This window comes from Pavona decussata, unplaced genomic scaffold (genome assembly GCF_977016875.1).
Source record: "Pavona decussata unplaced genomic scaffold, jaPavDecu1.1 SCAFFOLD_202, whole genome shotgun sequence".
Classification (NCBI taxonomy): domain Eukaryota; kingdom Metazoa; phylum Cnidaria; class Anthozoa; order Scleractinia; family Agariciidae; genus Pavona; species Pavona decussata.
This window is the reverse complement of record NW_028145610.1, coordinates 1,720,001-1,744,791: the sequence shown is the minus strand read 5'-3', so window position 1 is coordinate 1,744,791 and position 24,791 is coordinate 1,720,001. Positions and strand designations below refer to the sequence as shown.

Genomic DNA, 24,791 nt, shown 5'->3' with positions numbered 1-24,791 from the left:
TTTGTTGAACCTCGGACTCGTACACGAACGTTGCAATGAGTACGATGTTGCATCCAGGCATTTTCAGAGAGCTGTGGATATCTATGGATTGACTTATCATACCGGTCACATGTTATACCAGTCCGCAGTTGAAGGCTTAGCACGAGTTTCTCAAGACAATGAGCGTTTTGATCCAACAGAAAGATTCAATTCCAATCCTTCAATTCCATCTCGCTCCGCTGTTCGCTTTCGTTACGCACGATCCAAAAGTAGTAAACGTTCACGGTGTTTGATCTGTTAATTTCGAATTGATTGTAACTGATATATATTGATGGTGAAACACAATTTTTTTCAACGTTTCTTGTTCTAGAATTCAATTCACTTTCTATATTAAAACCCATAACAAAGGCCGGAATTTATATGTAAGCTTTATTTTGTTGAATATTATGTCTACATACTTGGTCTGTTTCACAACTCGCACATTTTTGACTTACAGTGAACGTTCATGTTGGGAATGTGATGAAAACTGGAAAAGCAACCATGAAAATATTTTGACCCAGGCTTAACAGTTTCTCAATCCTGGTGTTTCTTCCTTGCTTAAGTCAGGTTTGGTACCGAACTCCCCAAGCTCACGGTTGACGTCACATTCGACCGCGTATCAAGGACGCCTGAGAACGAGGCTTCTGTTGAGACAACAGGGTCCAGAGGAGACTGCCATCTTCGCATAAGCCTCGCATACATCTCTCATTGGTGACTCTCATTGGTGCTGTGGCCCCTTATCAATGCAAACTGTCTTCTGTTTCTTTTTGTTGGTTGCGCGGTTCCTGCCACAGTTTATTTTCCACTACAAAAAAAAAAACAGAAAGCAGACGTTGACCACGGGGGCAATATGCGTTGCAAAAAGGGCAGCAAATTTTGACATTTTACGAGCGAGACATGAAGGACATGTTCGCGAGCGAGGCATGAGAGACATGTTCGGTCAGAAGGCCTCTCAAATTTTTACACCAAGTGTTTGAAGCCGTAACTCGAAACATGTCTTGATGATGAAATACATGTCCCACTAAGCTGTTTTGGTAAAAAGAAAAATTTTGAAAAAGTAGACTACATTTTCTACTGGTCAGCTCACTTTGCTTCCTTTTTACATCATGCTGTGTCTACCCATAAATCTTTTTGCAATAGTTGAGTGTTCTTCAATGTAAAAGTCCATCTATACGTTTAGTATTTTATTTTAAATGAGCCCTCCACCCGAGAAGAAACAAAGCGCGTTTTCACAAACAACCGAAAAGCGTTTCCAATAGATGGGTTTATGATAACCATTTTGACCGCCTGCGTTTATCGAATAAAAGAACATCGTTTTGCGTCTACAAGTGAAGCGTACAGGTGTGGACATAATCTTGTGTGTACTCGGAAATATACGTTTGTTTTTATTAAAAGGTCTGATAGTTCAGTCCAAGAAATTAAGCCGCCCGATTGCGCAGAGTTTCCCAGAGTCCTAGGCGTATCACTTATAAAGCCGGGAGGATCTGGGGTCGAGAATGGCCCCGGTATAGAGTGACGCATCCGAATGTTGTAAATTACGTGAAGTTTGCCTCGATCAGAAATATTATAAAACTAGCGTGATAAATCTGTAATCGCGTGACTTGCATCCGAATGGCTCCATGGGAATGGCAGTGAAAAATCACTTTCACTTTCTATTCATCAGACGAGGAAGTCTGACTCGTCCCCAGTCATCTCTCTTGTTGGGAAACGCAGAGCGCGAAGTGTGATGGGAAGGAAGAAAGCGAAGCGCTCCCCGTCACGCGAGACAAGAGAGACTACTGGGGACGAGTCAGCGCGGAAGTGATGAAGTAGAGGAAGCAAAAGAGCGCCTTTCTGCATTAACTTCGATATTTCTTTTCCGATAGCTTAAAGGTAAGTTGTTTGGGGCAAGGTATTCTGCAATTTATACTCCATAAGTCATTTTGCTGGCATGCAGATCTTTCGACAAAATTGTGACATAACACCATGCAACGGCAATTTATATTGAATAGCATAGGCAAGCATGCGAGTTATTAATTCAAGGTGGAAATCATCGACTGTTTACGTTACCAGGGGCATTATATTCGCATATTCCCAGTCACGGACATTTGTATTGCTCCCTACTTTGGTCTAGGACGCATTTCTAGGTTTTATTTGAATGACCCATCACAATCGAGGGACATCTTTGACTGGGAAATTTTGTTTTGATGCTGTTATCGCTGTAGTCTAGTTAGTTCCTGTGGTTTATATACCTTGCGTTCGCATGCAGTTACTTGTAGGCTTCAAAATCAACTTGGTTTTAATTATTCGTGTTAGCTAGGACGCCAGTTTTGTTTCATATGTATATACGCCGCTGTTGCGGTAAAGGTTATCATCGTCAGGAGAGAAGAGTTGGGTATTTTTGTCCATTTTGACCGCCTTTGTTTAATTGTATGGAAGACGTAAACGAAAATAAGAATGCCGTTTTCAGTCTATTTTTATTAATTATTAAAAGGTCTGACAGTTAAGTCTGAGACTTCAACTGCCCGCCTGTAGGTTATTTTAGCTGTTTCCAAGGCAGCAATTCCATTCAAAATACAGATATACAGAAATTTATGCAAAGTATGCCGGATCCAACTCAGCGATCGGTAATTTAACCGTGATCGGGTAACATGTTTGTTCTACGTTTTTCACGTGCAGAGATGATGACAAAAGATGCTCCTTGGTTTTGAACAGGGAAGAACTTGCTCGTGTCAGATAGAGCGCTGTATGACAGTAACAAAGGAAAACTTGTCAAGAAAACTCGTCAAACGTGTACAGGAGCAAATATAATTTCAAAAGGATAACTGACTCGGCAACCCTTTGCAGACGAGCAGGTGAAATTTGTCAGAAAAGAAAAAAAACTTGTCAAGGAAAACTGGGTTACAGTCACAAAATATCATGATGGAATCATAATGGAAGAGTTGTTCACCCTTTACTTGAACAAGCAAAACTTTTCAAAAAAAACTTGTCAAGCAAAGCGTGCTCGTGTGTAACCGTGTATAAACTAAGAACATAAATATGCAAATTTAAGATACTTTTTTATTGCACTGACGAGTCAGTGAAATTTGGCTAAATTTGCATAACGACACAAACACAACAAGCGATGTCCCTGGGTAGGTCTGCGTGATCGATAGAGATGGTTAGAATTTTCCCATTGATATTGGTTTCGCCACATTACAAACTAATAGTTTGTTATTGTACGTTTTAACGCTTTCTAAGATTTTCTGTAATATGAATGCACGGGTCACGAAGGGCGATCAGATTTTATTGGATCATTCTGGCTTTTACTCTAAATGCTCTGTGTACGTGAAATCCATGGTTCCTGGTTTAACGGGAATGGGCGTTTTCAACTGAATTTACTGCGTTCCAAAGGAGATGGAAACCACAAGATTCTCGATTTCCTACAAAGAGGGCAGGGGAAGCATAGTGTTCTGATTGTTTGAACGAAAACCGTTATCGTTTGAAAATATCATGGCGATCTAGAAAGATAATAAGTAAGAAGGTTCTCGCCGCACTTAGTACAAGCATTTAACTCGGTGGCAAAAGTTACGTTTAACCATTACCTAGCTGTTTAATAACTGAATGCCTTAGAGTTGTTTGAAATGACTGCACCGACATGGAATAATTTGTCATAAAAATCAAAGTGCTCAGTTTATCTTTACAGTCGACATGCTTCATTGGGCCACCACAGGGTGCTTAAAGAATGTTGATTAATCATCGTTTTGTGCATTGAAGCAAAAGAGATACTGAAGTAAAATAGATTACCAAGTGCTTTTGTCGAGATCTTTCAGGATGTTTGCGCTTGCGTTTGCGCTTTAGAGTTTAACTCAGTTGCGAAAGCTGGTTTCACCACTTAGCCATTATAACACTGTGATACTATAAAAACTGGGCTGGAGAACCTTACAACAAAGGAGGGTATATGGCCGCTTCACATTGATGTCAGAAGAGATAGTGGACGGTCTGGTGATAGTTGCACCTCGTTGGGCAAATAAGAATCGCAATGCCACACTCATCATTGCTTTTAAGTCCAAGGGATACGATACCACAACATATCTCTATAAGGCCCGCAGATTACCCTGAGGCATTTCGGGGCCAGTAATTATTGCGCTTATGTAACCTACTTGCTACTGGTCACCCACCCAATAATCCTTAATGAGATCTATAATGCGGAGTATATCTAGGAATACTTTGTGTTGGTACTTTTTGGACCCGGTTTCGTTAGTATGTTGCCAGTTTGCAGAGCAATTAATCCTTAGCTTCGGAGAAGCACAAATAGACAGGTTAAGAGAATTACTGACTTGATCGCGCACCTGAGACGAAAGATACTTAATCGGAATCAAATTTAAGCAAAAAGAAAATGAAATGAGCATGAAAAGGTCGTGATAGGATTTTGTTACTCCTGTTGGTATATGAAAAATGCGATTATGAAGTCTCGTTTTCTTGCACTCCAAATGAGTAAGATTGGCAATGATGAGAATGATGTATTAATCAGCAAATGACAGAGACATACTCGGAAAAAAAAACTGAGTGCTCCTATCAGGAGTCCAACCTAAAACCTTCCGATTAATAGTTCGGACGTTCTATACCACTGAGCTACAGGAGACTCGTGGGAGCTAAGCCCATATTAAGCTAGGGTTATGGGACAAACACCTGCATACTGCTAGGATTGGAATGTCAACGTGTGGCATATGCGCAATGAAAATAATGTGATTGAATATGTTTAGCCTGGAACCATAAAATAAATATAAATCAAAATGAGAATGATGTATAAATCAGTAAATCATTTTTTTGCCGAGTACGCATGTGTCATTTACTGATAAACACCAGGCTTAACATGTTCCATCACATTATTTCCATCGGCAATGATGTTCCTAAATAGCTTTTATAGAAGGATCTCATGCAAAATTATTTTAACAAGGATGATGAAAACTTAGAACTGGCATGGGCGAAACTGCATCCATTCACTCAAAAATGGGACAGACAGGGTGAGCTCAGTCAAATCCAGCTCGACTATGACAACGTTTCAACATTTTCTTTTAATAATTGATTTTCTTAAACAGGATGTCTGGCAGAGAGTACACATTGGAAGAACTGAACTATTTCCGTGTCTGCTACATCACTATCAAGGTCATCCGGGATGGTCTGCAGACCGTGTTCAAACGGGAATGGGACAGAGTTCATGGAAGCACCTTGGGTCTATGGCAGGACACTGCAAAAAATGGAAACGATTTTTTCAACTTGGAATCACGGAGCAGCCGAAGAAAAAATAACCGACTTCTTGGCATCATAAGAAACAGTAACACAAGTGAGTGGATTCAACAAGTTTTTTCCTTGCAATTCTGTTTTCCGATTCGCTCGGGGGACTGGTGACTCCCACAGTTGCCACTAACGTTGATACTTTACGTGTTTTCCGCAATGGATTTTTTGCACATCGTTCTCAAGCCAGTGTTTCGGAAACTGACTTTCAGGCCAACTTGAAATTGATCTGGAATGCGTTTACAGCTCTGCACCTTGACACTAAAGAGTTACATGAAATCAGCAGCCAGGGAAGCTTTCCAACTGGGGAACTTCAACAGCTTCAAGAGAAAATTCGTGTCTTGGAAGAGGAGCTACAAGCTACGCCTGAATCATTCAAGTGCCTTCCACCAAAACCATCCCATGAAGTAAATGAGCGAAAATCAAAAGTCGATGAGATCATGCAGATGTTTAAGCGTGAGAATCTTGAGAAGAACGATGATGGTTCCATTGTAACAGTTTATCTCCATGGGAACCCAGGATGTGGAAAAAGTCAGATTGCTCGTGAGATGGGGAGAAAGTTCTACAAAGAGGCAGTCCCTGATGGTACCAAAGACAGCTTCGCATTTGTAATGACCTTGAATGCTGAAAGTGAACAGTCGTTGCTAGAATCATTCTGCAAATTTGCCCGCAAGCTTGGAGTCACAGAATACTCACTGAATAGTATCACTGGGGGAGATTCAAAGTTGAAGCCTAACGAGAGGATATCTCATCTTAAAACCCTTATTTCCGCCAAAGTGAAAGACTATTTCACATGGCTGGTAATATTTGACAATGCAAATGACCTTGAGAGCCTTAAGGGTTGCTGGCCCGATGAAGATTGGGGAGGATGTGGGAAAGTTCTTGTTACCACGCAAGACCGTATCAATTTACCGTTTGGTGAATCTTCTTTTGAAGATATTTCACTGAGTGACGGAATGCAAGAAGAAGATGCGTTGACTCTTCTCAGAAGCATTTCTCGTTTCTCCTGTGATGACGAGAACCTAGAGCGTTTGGTAATCGAGAAATTAGACTTCCAGCCATTAGCCATCGCTTGTGCCGCACTCTATGTCCGCCATGTCCGTACCGTTCCTGGAGGCTTCACATGGAAGGACTATCTATGCAAATTAGAGATGGGGAAGAGAGACGAGACAGACAAAATTTACGAAAGGCAAAGCCGGAGCTACCCATCGTCAATGACCTCAGCTGTCACAATTGCAGTGCAAACGCTAGTACAGAATGAACTTTTTAAATATGCGGTTCATTTTCTGGGACTGGGTGCGCCAGAACCAATAGACCTTGACATAATTGTCAGTTTAGTGAAGAAACAAGAACCAGATCTTGATGAGGACGTGGCTGCTGCTGACATTGCCCAATGCTCTTTGCTGATTCGGTTTGACGCAGACGATGGCGCAAAAAGTGTTATAAGGGTTCATCAGGTCGTTCATGATGCCTTCAGAAGGCACCTCCTTGCTAATTGCAGTACGAGGAAGATCGCTACTCTCAGTAAGACGTACATCGAGACATTAGCCCCTTTTGCGCAACACAACTTCCTTCAAATTGACCTGGAGTTTCACATGTTCTCAAAAATGATGGCTCCTCATCTGAAATTGCTCAGTACTTATACATCGTCCAGCTGGATACTGCCGGATGTGACAAGTGACGAACGAAAACAACTTAAGAATGCATTTCTTAATTTTGGCGACATTTGTAACATTCACGGACATCTTTCTGCAGCAATTAAGTACCTTGAACACGCTCTTGGCATTGCGAAAGAGGAAGGCGATGATGATAGTGAAATCAGAATCAAATTTATTGCCACCATCCTGAACAATTTAGGCATCGTCTATTGCAAGCAAGGGAAATTAAGGGAGGCTAAAGATCACCACGAACGTGCTCTGTCTCTCTTAAAGAGTCTAACTAATGAAAATCCAACACCAGAAATTGCCGATTCTCTGAACAAATTAGGAAATGTCTGTTACAGTCTCGGCGACTTTGGAGGAGCGAAAAATTGGTTTCGCCAATCTTTAGCAATAAGAGAAGAGCTCTACGGCTGGTACCACACTACAGTTGCTGCTTCATTAAATAACCTTGGATGTGTTTCCAGCGCACTGGGTGAGCACGACATTGCAAAATACTATTATCAGAGATCACTGGCCATAGAAGAACAGGTAAATGGGAAATTTCACCCCCGTGTTGCCGATTGTTTGTGCAACCTTGGAATTGTGTACAGTGAATTGGGCTCAACAGAAAAGGCGATTCAATACCATGAACAGGCCCTTAAAATGAGAAAGGAACTTTACTCTCCAGATCATTTCTTGATTTCCGAGTCTTATAACAACCTTGGCCTGATGCGCAAGAGCATGGATCAACTTGAGCAGGCAATGAATTGTTACGACGCTGCACTGCGCATCCGAAAAAAGGTTTTACACGATGAACATCCTGCTGTAGCAGAAATACTAAACAATCTGGGGCAGCTTCATATGGAGATGGGAGAACTTGAAAAGTCCAAAGGATTCCTCTATCAAGCACTGGACATCAGGAGGAAATGTTTAGGAAGTGACCATTGTAAAGTTGGCGACACAATGCTTAACCTGGGCCTGGTACGTGAACAATGTTTTGAACTTGATGCCGCGGTATTTTGTTTCAGAAGAACTCTGGAAATCTACTCCAAGTCTTATCCGATGAGTCATCCATTGTGCCAGACAGTGAACGAATGTCTTCAACGTGTCTCACAACAACAGGAAGACCTACGAGCTCACGACAAGAGAGAAAGATCTGTTTTGCCCAGTACGCAAATGCCTATGGCTGTCAGGAGGTCCAGAATTTTAAATGCATTTTTTGCCTCACACTGGGGAATAAGCGTACAATACAATTCCGCTAACACCTTGGATCTGGACATGATCATTTCTTGCTTTTTGTCGTTCCTGTTATTCAAGTATGTGGAAAACTACGTAGGTGAAGCTCAAAAAGGACTTGTGAAAACTCTATGGTTGGCAATCCCTTACTTTGTTAGTCTTCAGATTCTCCTCCGTCGGATGGTTGGTGAGATGATTGCCCAGGATGTTAAGTGGTTTCTGTTTTTACTGTTTCTTTACATCCTGGGCTATTTCTTGCAATCATATTTTTAGTCAGTATATATCGAAATTATGACCCAAAGACTGAATTTCAGGGACGATTTTTGCCAAAATATACAGTATAGTAACATTCTCAGAACCTTTCCAGGTTACATCTGGTTAATAGAAATTAATGCGACGGTTGGTCAAAAGTTTTAAAGGAGGATTTTGCTATGTTTTGGTCATAAGTGTAAAAAGTACCTTTGCTCAAAAATGAAATTGCTTTTACAATTTAGAGAACCAAAAAGAAAATATCAAGTGAAGAACAAACTGTACTCACTTTTTTCTGAATTTTCCAGTACGCAAGTTGCAAACTATTTCCATTCTAGCCATCCGCGGCAAAAGATAATTAATACTAGTTTCTGTGTAGTAGCAGGGTAATTCTAAACAAGGCTTGACTATTATTTTGAGGTTTCCATTGACGTAAATCTGTTCTCCGGCTATAAAAAATAACACTAAAAATAGGTAACCTTGCGCATTTATTCTTTAAGAGTCAGTTTATTCAGTGAACATACGCAATAGGGAAGACGGCCGACAGCAGAAGACGGCAAGGTGTAGCCTGTGAGAGCCGGAAAAGGCGTGTGCTCTCGCAGGCTGGGCAAGATGTCACCTGAACGGATTCAATAACTACTGAGCGTGATAGCTCATTACCTAGGCATTTTGAACTTATCCCCGGGACTGAAATACAGTTCACTGGTCGATGACAACGTGCAAATAACTTGAGAACGCAAGGAACGGTTGGACAATGTATATAGCAGTCGCACAATTTGGACCAATTTGCATGAAGGGCTAACGCTCAAAACGTCAGCCAAAACTCAATATATAAATAGATACATTGCAGAATTGGGATAATATATTTGAAACTAACAATTATTCTACTCGACAAAAAATTATCCACTAGTCAGGTGACTCAGGTCTTGTCATTCAGTGTGCTACCCTGGGCGCCGGTCAGGGGCTTTTCTTGTGCAGTTTATGGTTCCCGCCAAAGTCTCCATCCCGAAGTCCTTGTGGCACGTGAGAAAAACCTCTGGCACCAAGGGGCCCGGCACCTATTTCAAGGGCAAACTCCAATAAAAATCTTCACCTTTCCATTCCTGATCTGTATTTCCAGCCTTTCATCAATATTCTCATTCAAGAATTATAGTTTCGAAGATAAAAAACGCAGCACTAGGAAGTTGGGAAAACTTCAGCCGATGGCTAGCCAACGACCGTGCAAGAAACTTGACAGTTACTGAAAAAACTACTTTTTTAGACATTGTGTTGCATAGTGCATTTTTGTCTTACTGTATAAAATTAATAGCCTTGTATATTTATAGTTGCCCTGCAAGCAGAGGCCCTTTAATCTTCCTGACTTATCTAGGAAGATTGAACGCCTTTTACTCGCAGGGTAATCTAAAGTAAAATGGGAAAGATTTCCGCACAGCTCTGTACATTAAACCCTTAAGCCCAGCATCAACTGGGCATCAAATTTCTCCTTGTTATATCAATGCTTATTGAACCCCTGAGGTCATGAGAATTAAGGATATGACAACCCAAGGTCAATGTTCTTCATATGTTAATAACTTCTCCCCAGTACTTTTATGAGAAAAGTATGGGGACAAGATAGGAGAATTTGTTCTTTGATATTAGGGCTTAAAGGATTAATTATACATGCACCACTGTCATACAAACCCTCTTCCAAAAATGGCGAGTGTGAATAGAGTTTGAGTCGCAAAATGTACACATGATTACAGTTTGGAGCCATGCGGAAATCTTACCATAAAATGACCTGAAAAACCCATTGGGAGTTCGTAATAAAGCATTATATCATTATTATGAAGAGCAAATGTCATTTTAGGAATAGGTTCAAAAAGCCTATGTTTATGTACCCTTGAGTTGCTCTGAATTCTTGCATTCAGAGATGTATTCATTTAACGACACCTTTTGAAGCCCTTTTTGTGGGAGCCATTCACTCACAGAGGTGAACTCCAGTCCTCTAAAGCTCAACTCCTCAAAACCATGAAAAAACTTACATACAAATTTGATGCCAGACCAAGGGATACATCTGGTCCAAACTTCCCCACTCCCAGTTACACAGTCAAATGTGCACCCTATTGAAATAAAGTGTCATTCATTCAAATGCCTGGGGTACACTGTGTGCCCATGGGGGGGGGGGGGGGGATAACAAGGGTTCAAACCGATCATTGATAGAGAGAGTCTCGCCTCTTTTCACTTCACCTTACTTAAGATTCAGTTCTATTTTGAGAAATGCTTTCAAATTCTCATCAGGTATTTCCTCTATGGCAGCCCTGGCAACTGTGTCATTATCGTAAATCCTTAGCATCTCCTCTGCATGTTGAATCATCACACAGTTCTGACATCCACTCATAAAGCATAACTCCAGAGGGGGTGGGGCTGGGGGAACTGGTAGCGTCTCCTCTGAACTGGCATCTTGCTCTATTTTAACTGACGAGGCTTCCTGTTGTGTACCTAAAGAATAATATAATATGCAAATATGTAGTAAAAACAGGTTCAGTCATGTAGTAAGCAATATAAAGATTATGCATCTTGTGTCATGAGGGTGAAACATGCCCTTGTTCATAAAATGATGGTTACTAAGATGCAAAAATAAAAATGCAGAGCTGCAGTTTTTGGAATAGGATCCTTAGGCTTGGGTACAAGTACAAGGCTGAGTTTGACTAACTGGTAATGTATTTATATACTGCACGTATCACATAGTCTCATGGCAGTTTACAATAATTTTATTATTCTTCTGTGGGGTGAGATAGGAGACCTGCATGTAAAGGTGCCACTATCAGTCCATATTTTGATCTCACCCACCCACCCAACCCACGCATGAATGTGAAAGACAGATGAAATCAGAGATAGAAATACACCACCACACCAGGGACTATGTCCCCTACTCTTTTTGAACAGTGTGTGGGTTCTTTTATGTCCCACAGATCATTAGGAACAGGTGTTGTGAGACAGGACCTGCGGATTATCATCTTTATCCGAGAAGACTAGAAAGTCTAACCATTTGCAGATGTCATTACAAAGGCGGCACTTCCTCCCCTCCCCTCCCCTAAATAGCTTACTTTCATCACTGGTCCTTCTGTGGGATATAGAAAAGAAGCAAACACCCTGCCAATGCAAATAAAGAAACTTTAGATGTCAGCTTGAAAATAATGATGATATACTTTACATAATTTATGTAGCATGATTAGTCACTGACAGAAGCATGGCAGATTTAATTTCCTGTTTGGTCGCAAATAGGTGTGGCATTTAACAGTTGTTCATATACATTAACACTCAATGATATTGCAATAATTGCAATGTGATTGACCGGTCATTACTTTCCAGATTACATTGTGATCGATTAAGGTTACTGCCATGTTTCGCGAGTGCCTTCAGGGAAATCTAGCGTACGCGCTCTGCTTTCAATTAAACCACGGAATACTATATATCACTGTAAAGCTGATAAATTGAAGTTTGCGAAAATATCATTGTTTTTTATTTTGTTGGATACATAAGCACTCAGAGGCCTGCAAACTCAATACTAGCGACGTGTACTTAACTGAATTACCCACTTTCACGTAAAGGCGCACAACCAAACAGACTGCACAATATCTATCAGGATATAATAGGCTAATAAAGTGTGTCAGGCTTTTTCTCTATTCCTATTGATTTGTGAGAAAACCCATCCTAAAGATAAACAATGGAAAATTTTTGTAGTCCCTTCAGATGTTAACACGTCACGGGATAAGTATTTTGAATTTCGTAAAAGCCTGACACACTTTGATGCATTAATATCAGGTGACCATTTTGGCCAAATTCCGTTGAAATCTGGCAAATCTACATACCCTATTAATTCATTTGAAGATGGGGAATTCCCGCAAAAACAAAAGCCGTGTTTTCGGCCTTGAAACATTTTCTGAGTTTTCGCACCTCATTAAAATACTTGTCAACGCGCTTACGCCGCCGGCCAATCAAACACAAAGAAGCATTCCCTGGGGAGTTCTGTAAGTATTTAGTGTTACTGTAATATTGTAAAGCGATTTCTTTATGGGAAAAGTTAAGTCTGGCGCGAGAAAGCCACCGGCGAAACCAAAACAACGAAGAAAACGGCAGATAGACGCAGAACATGAAACTGGCAGCCCCAGCGGAGTTGACACGAGACACGCACTTCTCACCGCTATCAGTACACGAGGCTGCGCGCTGAGGTTCGCTGATTATGTCAACAACGGCGAAAGTGGCTGGATTGTCCCCGGCATCTTCGATTTCGGACTCCGAACTGATATTCGACCCTTTACTATCCGATTTCTCGTCCTCGAATTTCTCTGCTGCCGAGGCAGTTATAGAAAATTCGACTGTTTGTACCAAGAACCCTTGTCGCTCTCCGCCAGCTGACGTTTTTTGGCTTTGTCAAATGATATTTCGACCTTCTTTGGGCCGGGTTTTTTCTTAACTGTCACCCAAGGCGACTTTTCTAGTTTCGGTTTCTTTATAGCAACCTTTTACGCAATGCTTGAATCCAAAATGGGACGCAGTTTTACAGTAAAATTTTACATACAACGCCGTGACATACGATGAACACGATGTAGACAAAAATATGCAAATTTGCCGGTAACTCGAGATCGCCGGTAAATTTTGTCGCGTAAAATCTCAACACAGTCCCGCATAAATTGGATTATGACACCTTCACTCCCTCACCGCTTTTCCTACAAAACTTTGGTTTTCAGATAGCTCGCATTCTTTTTAAGATTTCTAACGGCTGTTTTCACGAAACTTTGCATCCCTTTCTTTTTTCAACAATTATCTAAAAAATTATTTGAGAAAAATTCGACCTTTCTTCCCTATAAGTAACCTTAACCGACTTTGGCTGTTGAGAGGATTATCGTAATTAGCCATTTCTGAGTTTCCCAAGGCCTCTTTATTTATATCAAAGCAAAGCTATTCATTAGGTGAGTTGTATTCGCATGGGAATGAAAATATCTAATTTTTCTGTGAATGCTGTGCCTGTTTGGCTCTTTACCAAGTTCCTGGAGAGCTGTGCATTCACTTTCAATATTATTCACTGAAACATCTAATTAACAAATCGATGGCAGTTTTCTATGGTCTATACTCTTATAGACCATAAATGACACCATAAGATGTTGAAAATTCAACTGGAACCATGAGCCGCCGTCAGAGACCCCTGCTAGCAAGGAATGAAAACTCCTAACATTCAAACGAACTGTTTTTGTAAAAAAAATATCCTTGATTTCTCTTGTCTAGAAATTAGAGTGTACAGACGGTCAGCATAACATTTTCTTGGCGTTGGCACTTCAGCGGCCATGTGGAAGTTAGAAACTCTTGGCATACTTTCGGCGTGAGATGTACGCAGAATTCACCCTGGTGGAATCATTATTTTTTATGTTAAGAGTTTCTGCACAACCCTATACATTAATTATGTATGTTTCACTTTCATGATACCCCTGAATCAAACACAAGCAGCGGGTGTGAATGGAGTATCAGTTATCAAATGTATAAGCATTTTAGCATGTATAAGCTTAATTAGTGCAAGGGGCCTTACGAAAATCTTGGGACCGGCTGGACTGCTAAGTTTAGTCTAAACTCGCAGGAACAGTGGATTTGTGCCACTGCAAGTGGATCGTGTATTCTGAAATAGTTTCTTTCTTCTGAAGTTGAGTTTTACTCGCTTGTTCATTTAAAGTTTAAAGTTTTGAAACGATGGTACGCACAATTTAAAAGTAGACCAATTCAAAGTAGTGTATAAAGCTATAAATACTTTTATTATATGGCTGGCTCTGCGAGCGGGCAAGATGAGTCAAATCCTGCGCTGTGATTGGCTACCCGAGCGGGCAAGATGGAGCTATCTTGCCCGCTCGGGATTACCCGTTGCCCGTTCGCTTGGCATCGAAAGTTTAATCCCAACAACAATGCAATCTTTCCTTCGATTTTCTCGTTGTTTTGGGGGAAAACGCTCACTAAAAAGTTCGGTAAACTCTCAACATTTACCTAAACGGAAGGAAAGAGAATGGAATCGTCCTGTTGTAGTGAAAATGTTGTTTCCGCTACAATGAATGTGAGTTGAACCGGTGAGTTGCTCTGCGTGTAGTATTTTTGATAGAGTGGATTTTGTAAAAACAATTGTCTCAAGTCGAGTGCCAAATTGATAAATTCTCTAGGTTTGCAATGACTGTATTTAAATCATAGCGTAGTGGAAGATGCGTTAAGTGTTTAGAGCAGTTCAGAAAAGTATTTTTCTCAAGTTCGCCGAAGAAGCTCACGTTTTTAATTTAGCCGCGTCTTGCTTGTTGTAAACAACAAAATCTTATCAAAGTTTCGCCCAGTTTTCTGATTTACCCGCTCTTTTTTTCGGCTTGTGTTTGCATATAATCTCAAAATCTATTGTTTCATTCAAGAATTAACGATTGGAAGCCGAAAACTGTGTAAAAATGTTTATTATTTACGCCGCCGTGCGATCAGCTGAAAATGGCGAGTTTGCCGGATTCTATTCAAATCTTCCCGCTCTTGCGAAAATCTAAATTTTTCGTTCTCAATAATTGTATACTCCCTTTAAGCCATTATAAAGTTAGAGCCCTAAGATAATTTAGGATTCCTTGTTTTCCACGATTACATGCTAATCCAAAAATGTACTGAAAATAAATCTTGCACCGGCCGGCTATGAAGAATTTCTTTCCGAGTAGAGAAGTTTCATGTCCTGTTTTGTTTTGTTGTTGTAGTTTTAACTTGAAGGTAAAGCCATATAATAAATCCTTTATTGACCAAGGTTGTTCGGTCAAGATGGCTGGATATTGGCCTCGTTCTTTTTTTGCGTTTTTATGAACCTCGACTTCGTCTCGGTCCATAAAAACGCAAAAAAAGAACTTGGCCAATATCCAGCCATCTTGACCTCATGCTTGGTCAATAACGCATATATATCAAAGAATAAATTTTCCTATCTTGTTCCCATACTTTTCTTATAAAGGAACTGGGGAGAAGTTATTAAAATATCAAGAACATTCACCTTGGGTGATCGTATCCTTAATTCTCATGACCTCAGGGGTTGAAAAAGCATTGATATTACAAGGAGAAATTTAATTCTGATCACTGTTAGCGCTTAAAGGGTTAAACGATCATTATTGAACCCGTTTTTGAACTTTTCATTCAGTTTCTTTTTAATTTTGAATGCGCTCAGTTGTCAAACCAATCAACGGTCCAACTTGTGAACAACAAGTGCAAACGTTTTATAAATTGGCCCTTGTTTAAATGTTTTCTTATCCCCGAACAAAACTAGTTGTTTGAGTTTTTGTTACCTCTGTTTTGTATTTTCGTTAACCAATATTTGAAATTGGCTGATGGCGTAATGAAGACAACAAAATGTTTTTCTTCAGTACTTCTCTACCTTATTTTCATTCTAAAGAAGTTTGTTTGGCTAATATTAATAAGTATCACATATTATTTACCAAACATTTTTTTTTTCAGGAGAAACGCGGAGTTATGTCTAATTGTAGATGTTTCTCTATTTACGTGAAAGCTGAGAAAAGTAGACTCACTTGTTATGACAGCCAGGGAACATACTCTGATTTTTATTTCATTTTTTTTTTTTCGGTCTCGCGTTTCGACGCCATGAAGCAAGATTCGAAAACAGGATGCTAACATACGCCAGAATATTCTAGACTAAAAAAATTTTCAAATAGATTCTATTACTAGGTCAGTTGTTTTGATGGAAGTGACGTCCCGACTCCTACTGTTGGTGATTTGGGATTGTTATTTTCTGTAGTGAGCAAGAGATTACACAGGTAGACCACCTACAGTTGCCACAGTTTCAATTGACTAAACCTCCCACTTGTGCGAACGAAGAACCCCGAGTCAAAAATGCTCAGCTTGTTCAGTGGAAAAACAATCAACCCGCTGGGGAACTTTTCAATGTGGGAAACCCAATATTGGCTGATCGCTGAGGGGAATTTACACGGCAGAAAAAAACTGGTAGGACTCGTAAAAGAGTGTTAGGGTACCGATACTTAACATAGAGAAATAACCGTGACGTTCTAGGTTCATAGTTGCCTTTGCCTAAACATTATCGGTAACGTACCTCTTTTATCGGGTCCGTGCCGTTTGGCTGTCTTTTAAATAGCCCTCTAGATCGGGACAGCAGCTGACTCGGGTGGTCCAGAGAAATCACATTTATATGTGTATTGACAGACATTGCCTTGGGGAAAGCATGTTCCACTTTTCCTATACTAAGAGGGTCTTTTATTCTGATAACGTACCGGTCCGTATGTAAAAACGTGTGGCGTCAAGTGTTGGTCGTCTGATGCTTTTTCCAGGTACTAAGTCTTGTACGGGTCTTCGAGTTGTATTGTCGGTACCTTGTAAACTCCTACCTGCTAAGTCAGTAAATACTCAATTAACTAATTAACAAGATTGTGTGGGCGTTAAATATATATCTGGCTGGGTGGAAAAATCGATCAGCTGACTAAGATAATGCTCTTTTGGTAAACTGAGTCGCAAGCCCGGATCTCACTGACTATCTACCCATGGTTCTCCGAAGATGGCTGAGTGCAGGGTCGGCTGAAAAACCGGTCGAAAGCTGGCGAGCTACATGGCTGAGAGAGGACCGTGGATGAGCTTGCATGTTGAAGAACAATTTTTCTCTTTCCTGCCAGCTATCTAATCGTCCTTTTCTTTTTTCTTTCCTTCTTTTCCGGATTCAAGGGGTTAAAAGCCACACTATAAGACCTTGGTCCGTAAACGAAACGTTTGGCTAAACAAAACTACTCCGTGATCCACTTAGCTTCAAAGTGGCAACAACATCAGCAGAACAAGGGCCAAACGAGTACATGTGAAAGTGTTCCAAAGTGTCAGGTTTTCTGTGTTCTCCGATGGTTCAGTTTACGGTCTTTTTAAAACCAGATTTGTGTAAGCTGACAGTTTGACGTGTTAAGATTCCGGCTTTAGCTTAAATCACACAAAACTTTTGGGAACGGAATGTTATTTTCAGAATTTTCGAGCTGCTGTTGGCTTTCAGAAAATGATGCTAGCTGGCCTTATTTGGCACTTCAAAACGACAAACACGTGCCTTTCCCCCTCCCACCCCACCACCAAAAAAAATTAATAAAAGGGGGTTAGTTTTTCAGTGTTACGAAAGTGTGAGGCGACATTTCGCTAAGCGAAATGCAACCTCGTTCGCAGGGTCCTCTCTCTTCCTTCCTCCAGAAAAGGACGCTGGATGGGGCTGGTCGCGTGCCACCCAAAATCTGGTTGATTGACAAAATGTGTCGTTAGGGAGGGGTAGTAAAGTTTCCAGTTGTCGCTTTCTTAGAAATACCCGATCGGGCAGCAAGCCGAATTTCTGCGGATGGTAAGGCCCACCTGAAAAAAATATATCGCCGAAAAAAAGGTTGAGTGCCCCTGGCAGATTGCAAGGCGGCCTGTGTTGTTTTGCGCTGATGGTGCAGTGTTGGAGATGAAAAGTCACTTTGAACCAACCGAGGAAATGGGGAGCGAAGATAAAAAAATCAAAACCACTGTTTGTAGTATGTCAGGTGAACTGTAACGAAATCTAATATCTGCTTCTCTTGATGAACTACTACTCACTTAAACAAGCCTCCCGGGGAGAGGGGGGGGGGGGGGGGCTGATTCACAAAGCCCTCCTAAGTTGAGATATGTCCTAAATATTGTTTCCTGACAATAGAGTACTGTTGGAAAATATAAGCTAGTGTTAAGAAGCAGTACTTACTTTACATCTTAATTTTCATGTTTCTGGCCCCAGACTTACAAAAAGGTTCATTGTTTTTTTGGACAAACGCATTCCAATATTTGTCTGCACTGAAACGTTGTTCTTAGAGTGTGTTTGCTAACTAGAGACAGGGCCATATTAATTTGCCAAAGCAGCGATAACAAAAATTTTAAAGACAACAAATAACAATTTCATACAGCAGTCATCATTTCCATCAATGAGGATAATGGAAAAAAAGTCATTCTAACTTACACAAGCTACTGTATAACACGTGTTTAAAAAATGAAATTGAAAAAATTCCAAAACCGTCTACAAATGGAGAAATCCTGTGTGTTGACCAAAACAAAGGTAAAACGCAGCAATGAGCTACTGTCTGGCAAACAGATGCCGTTTCTCTGGGTCAACAGGAAAAAACAACTCTCCCACCCCACCCTACCCCCTCTTCCTCTGAGGTGCAGTTGCTGCACAGTTTACCATATATACGACAATATGATTAAAACTACGTCTTGTCTGAAAATGTAACAAACATGAATTTTATTCTACAAATAGACTCCTGATCTACAAGATACGAAACGTATAAATTGATTAACAATATATATCAGAAGAAAGGTGTATGTAAAAACTGGCTGACATAAGCTCATTGAAATTAAGAATCATTATCTACCATCTATGTCCACAGATGAAGCCTAACCTGTTTACCAGAATTTGCGCCAGCGCGCGCGGGCCCAGTACGGTTAAAGTCCAAAGTGTGGCCGCTCAGATTTGTTCAGTACTAAACAGTACTTTCCTACAGTACTAGTTACTATCCTGTACACGGTAGTTCTGCGCACATTCCAATAAAATCTACGTAGCAGTTCTTTCCTATTGTGCTGTTTGTTCTGATATAGTAGTTATCTGAACCAGAATGCTCTAACATTTGAGCCTACCGATTCAAACAAATATTGCTGAGCATCACTTTTCAGTGTTTTCTTATTGTACAAAGTGGAGCTATCTTTTCGGGCCGCTGTAAAACCGATATGAGATCCCTAAATTGTGAGCATGCAAATGAAAGTTCTCCAATCGGTGCTTTGTTGTCATAAATGTATTTTTCTTCGATTTGGATTTAACTGGGCGCTGTTGGGAGTCACAGGTTCATCAGTTTCAGGCTTACACAGTTCCTTATTTGGCTAAGGAATCAGTCCAGAAAATAGCGCTGTAACTTTAGTTATCAAAGGAGTAACAGAGTTCCTGAGGATTGGTATCCATTCACAGACACGTCACTGCTACTTACTGGAAACCTTTAACGAAATCGCTGCTGGCTTTTTCTGGATTTTCGTTTCTTGGGCGTTCCAGTATCACTTCTTAGGGCTTGAGCTGCGTCAGTTAGGTATTGCTCGAACGCATTTATCGCTCTGTCCACCCAGTTTAAAGCATCTGGAATTTTTTCCAAGGGAAATATGCGATGATAGTAAACAGTGACAGTCTCAGATTCACAATTAAAGTTTGCCAAAACACAAGCCGCCTTGATTCCCATCACGTGATGTCCGTGTCTTGCTACGAAATAGGGTATCAAAGTAGTTGGGCAGTTCACCATACTGCAAAGATGACGCTGTGGGCAAATCACGAGACAGAGGCTAGAAAAATCCAGTTCATCAATCAGCATGTCTGATTTCGATCCAAAGGGTGGTGATAGATTCAGTATAGCGATAACACAGAAAGAGATGGCACTTCCATTTCCACAAACGTTTTTGACAAGTGGTGGTGTGTTGTTTAACTTTAACAATTCGAAATGGGCACATTCCTTGTTGGATGCAAGGATGGATTTACATACAGGGTAATGAACAGCCTTAGCCTTGTCAAAACATTCCTGGTTACAGTACCTTGCTATGTGGCAATTGGGACACTCGATCGGGTCACCATTCGGCAAATCTTTGCAGCACGTGCAGCAGAAATTTGGTTCAGCCTCAAACAGCTCCTTGGAAGCTTCTAATACCCTATTGTCAATTACAACAGGGGTCTTGAATTTCCTAATGAGCTCATAATCTAGTCTGGTATATTCGAGAAAAGAACACAGGTGAAGTGGCACGGACGTTGGTGCTTCCGACAACTGCAGGCAACATTCTCGCTCGAAATGGGAAAGTTCATTTGAATTCTGGGGGAAAATAGCGGGACCGAAGTTTGGTCTGAACTCGCACTTCCGGACCAAAACATTTCCTTCACCATTGAACATGATTCTAAGACCTCCACAAAGATTGTTCGCAAGCACATTTTGTTCGAAATGTAAATTGCTTTCAAAACAGCACACAACACCCCAACTGCGATTGCTAGAAATGACATTTTCCTCGATAACTCCCTTGGCGTTGTTAAACAAGATACCATGCTTGCCATTATGGGTCACATAATTTCGTAATAACCGACTTCCTTCAGAAGTATTCATGGCCACCAGGCCTGAAAAAGTGTTATCACTAATGTTATTCTTTTCCAAGTAAAATGACGAAGGGGAATCTATGACTATACCGTACAAATTACATGATACATCATTGTCATCCATACTGATGTGACAGAACCGATCGTTTCCTTGTACACGAAGCCCAGTTCCACCGCAGTAACGGATTGTCGATGATCTAACTGAAACAACGTTTTGTCCACGAGATGATTTAGTAAAATTAATCTTTATTCCCGTACAGGCTGGACCTGTGATATCACAATGATCTAGGACCAACGATTGGACGTCATTAGCTTCTATTAAGGCACTAAGGTTTTGTTCGGCTTTGGCAGTCAGCTCCGTTTTAGCTAGGTGTGGTCCTCCCAACGTTAAAGTGTCAAAGTTCATAGAGGCACAGTAATCTTTCACATCTTTTTCCTTTGATTTGACAGGAACGTCTCCAAAAAGTGTGGCATTTCTGGCGATACTCCAAACTGCAGAATAAACGTTCTCGAATCTAATGTTTTCAAACATGAAAGATCCGTGCGATAAATGAAGCCCTTGGAAGCAATTAAGAACTGCGTTACTTCCAGGAAGGCAAACAAAATAATACTGTCCTCCCGAAAGGTTCATCTGCTTCAAATCATAGTAGCCTTGATCTAAAATGATAGTAAGTGAACCATTTGAAAAGTCATTTTGGACTCCAAAGAGTCTTTCCAGTTCTTTGAGCTCGCTAACCTGAGATACAAACTTGTATTCAGTTCGATCAAGTATTCCAGGAAATTTCGTTTGCAACTTCCGTATGTCGTCTGACTTAGAATTTGCAAACTTGAAATCTAGCACAGCCATTGCAGCTTGAGCTCTTGAAGTCAACTCGGTTCTACCACTTTCCACCAGTTTGCACAACGCATATACTTTCCAGTAGTAACCACGATAGTGCTGAATGTCTACGCATGTAGACGTGCTAAAGTCGTCAACAGCCGTCTCATAGTTTCCTATTTGTAAATGTGCAATGCCACGTTGACAGAGAATCTTTCCAACAGGAACCAAGTGTGGCTGTTCGTATTCTGCGTTGAATGATCCACGACAACCTTTTAAATTCGATATTCTAACAATGTCAGAATACAACTCAACGGATGTTTGAAAATCACCCTTGCTAAAGGCTTCTCTTGCTTTTGGTTCAATCACTCTGATTGCTTCTAGCAAATTGAGAGTTTGAGTAGCACCATCTGATGCGCCTGTTCTGTCGTTGGTTTTTTCTCTGACATCAACTGATTCCTTTAACTTGCAAGAAATGAATTTCCCGTCAAAATCTGGATTCAAGATTCTTGTTACCCTCAGCAGGTCGTCATTCTTGTAATAACGAATGGGCTCTTTTACTGCACAAATAATTTCGAAGACAAGCTGTTGAAAACTGTAACCTCGAATTTCCATTCCAAGGGAATAACAGTACAAAGATGCTTCGCAAAAAACCCTGGCAGATTCCTCGCATAAGAAACAAGTTTTCAAGGACGAATCCTTGAAAAGATTACAGACGAGATGAAAAGCATTAACAGACAGCTTTTTCCACCGCCTTCCTTCAAAGGGGACCGTAGATGCAATTAAGGGCACTAAGTAGCGCCATGTTAAAGGAACGTCTTTCTCTACTACTACAGACCTCAATTTGACATAATAATCAGAAAGAAACTCTGTACCACCTACACAGTTAAGAAATGTTTGGTGCATCATCCTTACAGCAGAAGATAAGACATTGTCAGTTTCACCTTCCCTGTCACAACGATCTCTCAAGGCCTCTTGGACAAGGCGATGGATGCTTAAAGTATCACCTGACTTGCGTTTGAATAGTGAAAACTTAATCAATAAATCAACAATTTGCTGTGCACCGAGAGGCATTTCCAAACGTTTCTTCAGGTCCTCGTGTGGCTCAATCTCGGGAGCGCCCACGTTCAGCACATCAATTGGAATATCGTCTGGGAACAGATATGCTGCGATTTTCATGAAAAAAGCGGCTGCCCTTCCAAGGCCTTGGTCTTCCCCACAATCGGTGATGTAATGGAAATTGAGAAGCCACGTAGTTTGCACTCCAAGGCGTTCCTCGTTGTAGGTCTCTGTGTGTGGTATGGCACTCTTCATGCTTAAAAGCTTCGCCTTTTGCGAACGATATTGCTGGAGGTATAACGGAATGGGGCATTCCAACGCTTTAATGTAGGCCGCGGCTTGTTCTAAGGCCAGAGGCAATCCACCAAGCTCTTCGGCGAGTTCTTGTTTCTTTTGGTCCTCATGTTCACAACTGGATTGTATTCCTGTACGCTTGTCAAGGAACTCAGCGGATTCACTTACAGAAAAAGGGTCCAACTCGTAACAGTTTTCCGGCGAAAGGCGAAGGTCCTCACAAAGCACTCGGTGTCTTCTACGGGAAGTGACCAGAATGTCACTTGACGTTTTGTTTTTCCACTGGCCGAAAAAAAGTTTCCTTGCGCAGGAACTAAGTTCTTTCTGATCTAGGTTGTCAACAAGTAAGAGCCACTTTTCCGTCAAATTACCGAGCCACGAGAGAGTATCAGTCAGCAGATCTTCAAACGATTTAGCTTCTTTGCCCTTATTAGACTGGGTGCTGTCTACGTCTACAAACTCTTCATGAATTCCCTGAAGAGATACCCTCATTAAATCATCACTCTCTCCATTTACAACAAACACACCCCCAGGGTAGCGTTCCATGCAGCGCCAAACATACTCGAGGGCAACAGACGACTTTCCGCACCCTCCAAGCCCACAGATCCCACGGATATTAACCCCTCTCTTTGGGACTCCACGGCTATTTTCTGTAGGGTTTACATCGTCAAAAGCCCTTTCTAGGGTCTCCAATATCTCCTTTCGGCCTGTAAAGTACTCATTTCTGTCGAGCGCCCCAAAAAACACTGGATGCTTTGTACGCTCCTCCCTTTTCACAGCATCACATCTTAGATCTGCCATTTGTTGCTTCAATGACTCCATATCATCCTTTATCTGTTCAACCTCCTGCGGAAGTTCAACGAGCTGATCAAGAGAGTGCTTAACTCCAAGCAACTGAGATTCCAATTCGTCTTTTTGTTCGACAAATTCATCCAAATTTGAGGAAAGCAGCAACACTTCATTGTAAACCAATTTTAATAAGGAAGGATCTACAGGGGAATTTCCACAGAAGGTTGTGCCTGTAAGACGAGAGACATTAATGCAGAGTTTTTCATTACAGTCACGCTCAAAATGACAGTTTAAGTAAATGAATCAACCATGCAACATGAAGAAAATGGTTTGTGCACAAGAAATAACTTAAATGTCGCCTACTCGTCTATACAAAAATTACTTAAGAAAAAGGAGAGTCAACTCTGAAGTGTTGATTTAATTGATAGAAAAAACCAAAATGTGGTTCTACGGGTTAAAGAGAATAATCTTTGAGCTAGGTGAGATTCGAACCAAATAAAGTCTCGTATTTTGATCGCCGATACAGTGCCGACTGAGCCACGAGGCCAATAGCTAACTGAATTTGTTTGGGGTTATGGTCCATAACCCGGGATCAATTCCTCCAGCCCCTCCCCCGTGCACTCATTTTTCCTCACAAGAAAAGGTTCCGTAATTTTGCAGGGTTTCCAAAATAAAATATCCTCAGTATCTCCGTCCAAATCAAGTCACCGAGTTACGAGCGACTCAGATCGATTCCGCATCGTTCCCCGCTACCTAAACACCTAGAGCAGGCAAGATGTTGTTGGCATTGACACTAAAGAAATTTGCACTCTGTTTATCACCAGATCCATTACAGAAGAACGTTTGAAGATTTCTTTGAAATTAATGTCAATCATGCATTCGAATGTGTACAAATGATGTACAGAAATTTTAAAGAGCGACTCTCCCTAAGAACCCCATATTCAATTTTTATCTAAAAAATAGATTTGCTAATAACTCTTCCATCAACTTCTCTTGGCAATTAGGTGACAAATATGAAATACAAACGAAAAAATTTAATTTTTGTTTTAAATTCTGTGATTCGAAGTTTTCTGTGCTCGAAACCCACTTGAAATTCACTGTTAAAAGTCTCCTTTCGTATTTCATATTTGTTGCCTACTTGCCAAGAGAAATTGATGGAAGAATTATACGCGAAATCTATTTCTCAGATAATAATTGAATATGAGGTTCTTAGGGAGAGTCGCTCTTAATTTCGCAAAAACTGTTGATAACCCTCAGAGATCTACTTGAGAAAGGTAACATTGGATATCTC

General features: G+C 40.8%; 2 protein-coding genes across 5 annotated transcripts in view; one reads left to right on the top strand and one right to left on the bottom strand.

The window, feature by feature from the left end:
- The window catches only part of LOC146461068 (uncharacterized), a 177,152-nt gene that overhangs the window by 146,588 nt on the left and 5,773 nt on the right, over positions 1-24,791 (bottom strand). The window contains exon 3 of one of the 3 annotated variants that reach the window (XR_014857482.1): positions 19,050-23,730. The exons of 1 other annotated variant lie outside the window; for it this stretch is intronic. Coding sequence is in view for 1 of the 2 variants with exons in the window: in XM_085087316.1 (XP_084943442.1) it covers positions 19,415-23,730 (4,316 nt within the window). In the remaining variant the exon portion in view is untranslated. Of the gene's footprint in view, positions 1-18,641; positions 23,731-24,791 lie in introns of those variants that run through there. One more of the 3 variants, XM_085087316.1, reaches the window with a different exon arrangement.
- LOC146461069 (uncharacterized) lies at positions 1,813-8,503 on the top strand. Of its 2 annotated transcripts, none has more exons than XM_085087331.1 (2): positions 1,813-1,890; positions 5,079-8,503. In XM_085087331.1, the coding sequence occupies exon 2, from the start codon at positions 5,715-5,717 to the stop codon at positions 8,421-8,423; it is 2,709 nt and encodes a 902-aa protein (XP_084943457.1). In that variant the 5' UTR covers positions 1,813-1,890; positions 5,079-5,714; the 3' UTR covers positions 8,424-8,503. The 2 variants fall into 2 exon arrangements, with proteins under 2 accessions (XP_084943457.1, XP_084943458.1); XM_085087332.1 differs by lacking the exon at positions 1,813-1,890 and adding an exon at positions 2,693-2,852.

Bases quoted from the DNA above. Each gene is read 5' to 3' on its own strand.
- LOC146461069 (XM_085087331.1), top strand. From the start codon at position 5,715: ATGCAGATGTTTAAGCGTGAGAATCTTGAGAAGAACGATGATGGTTCC.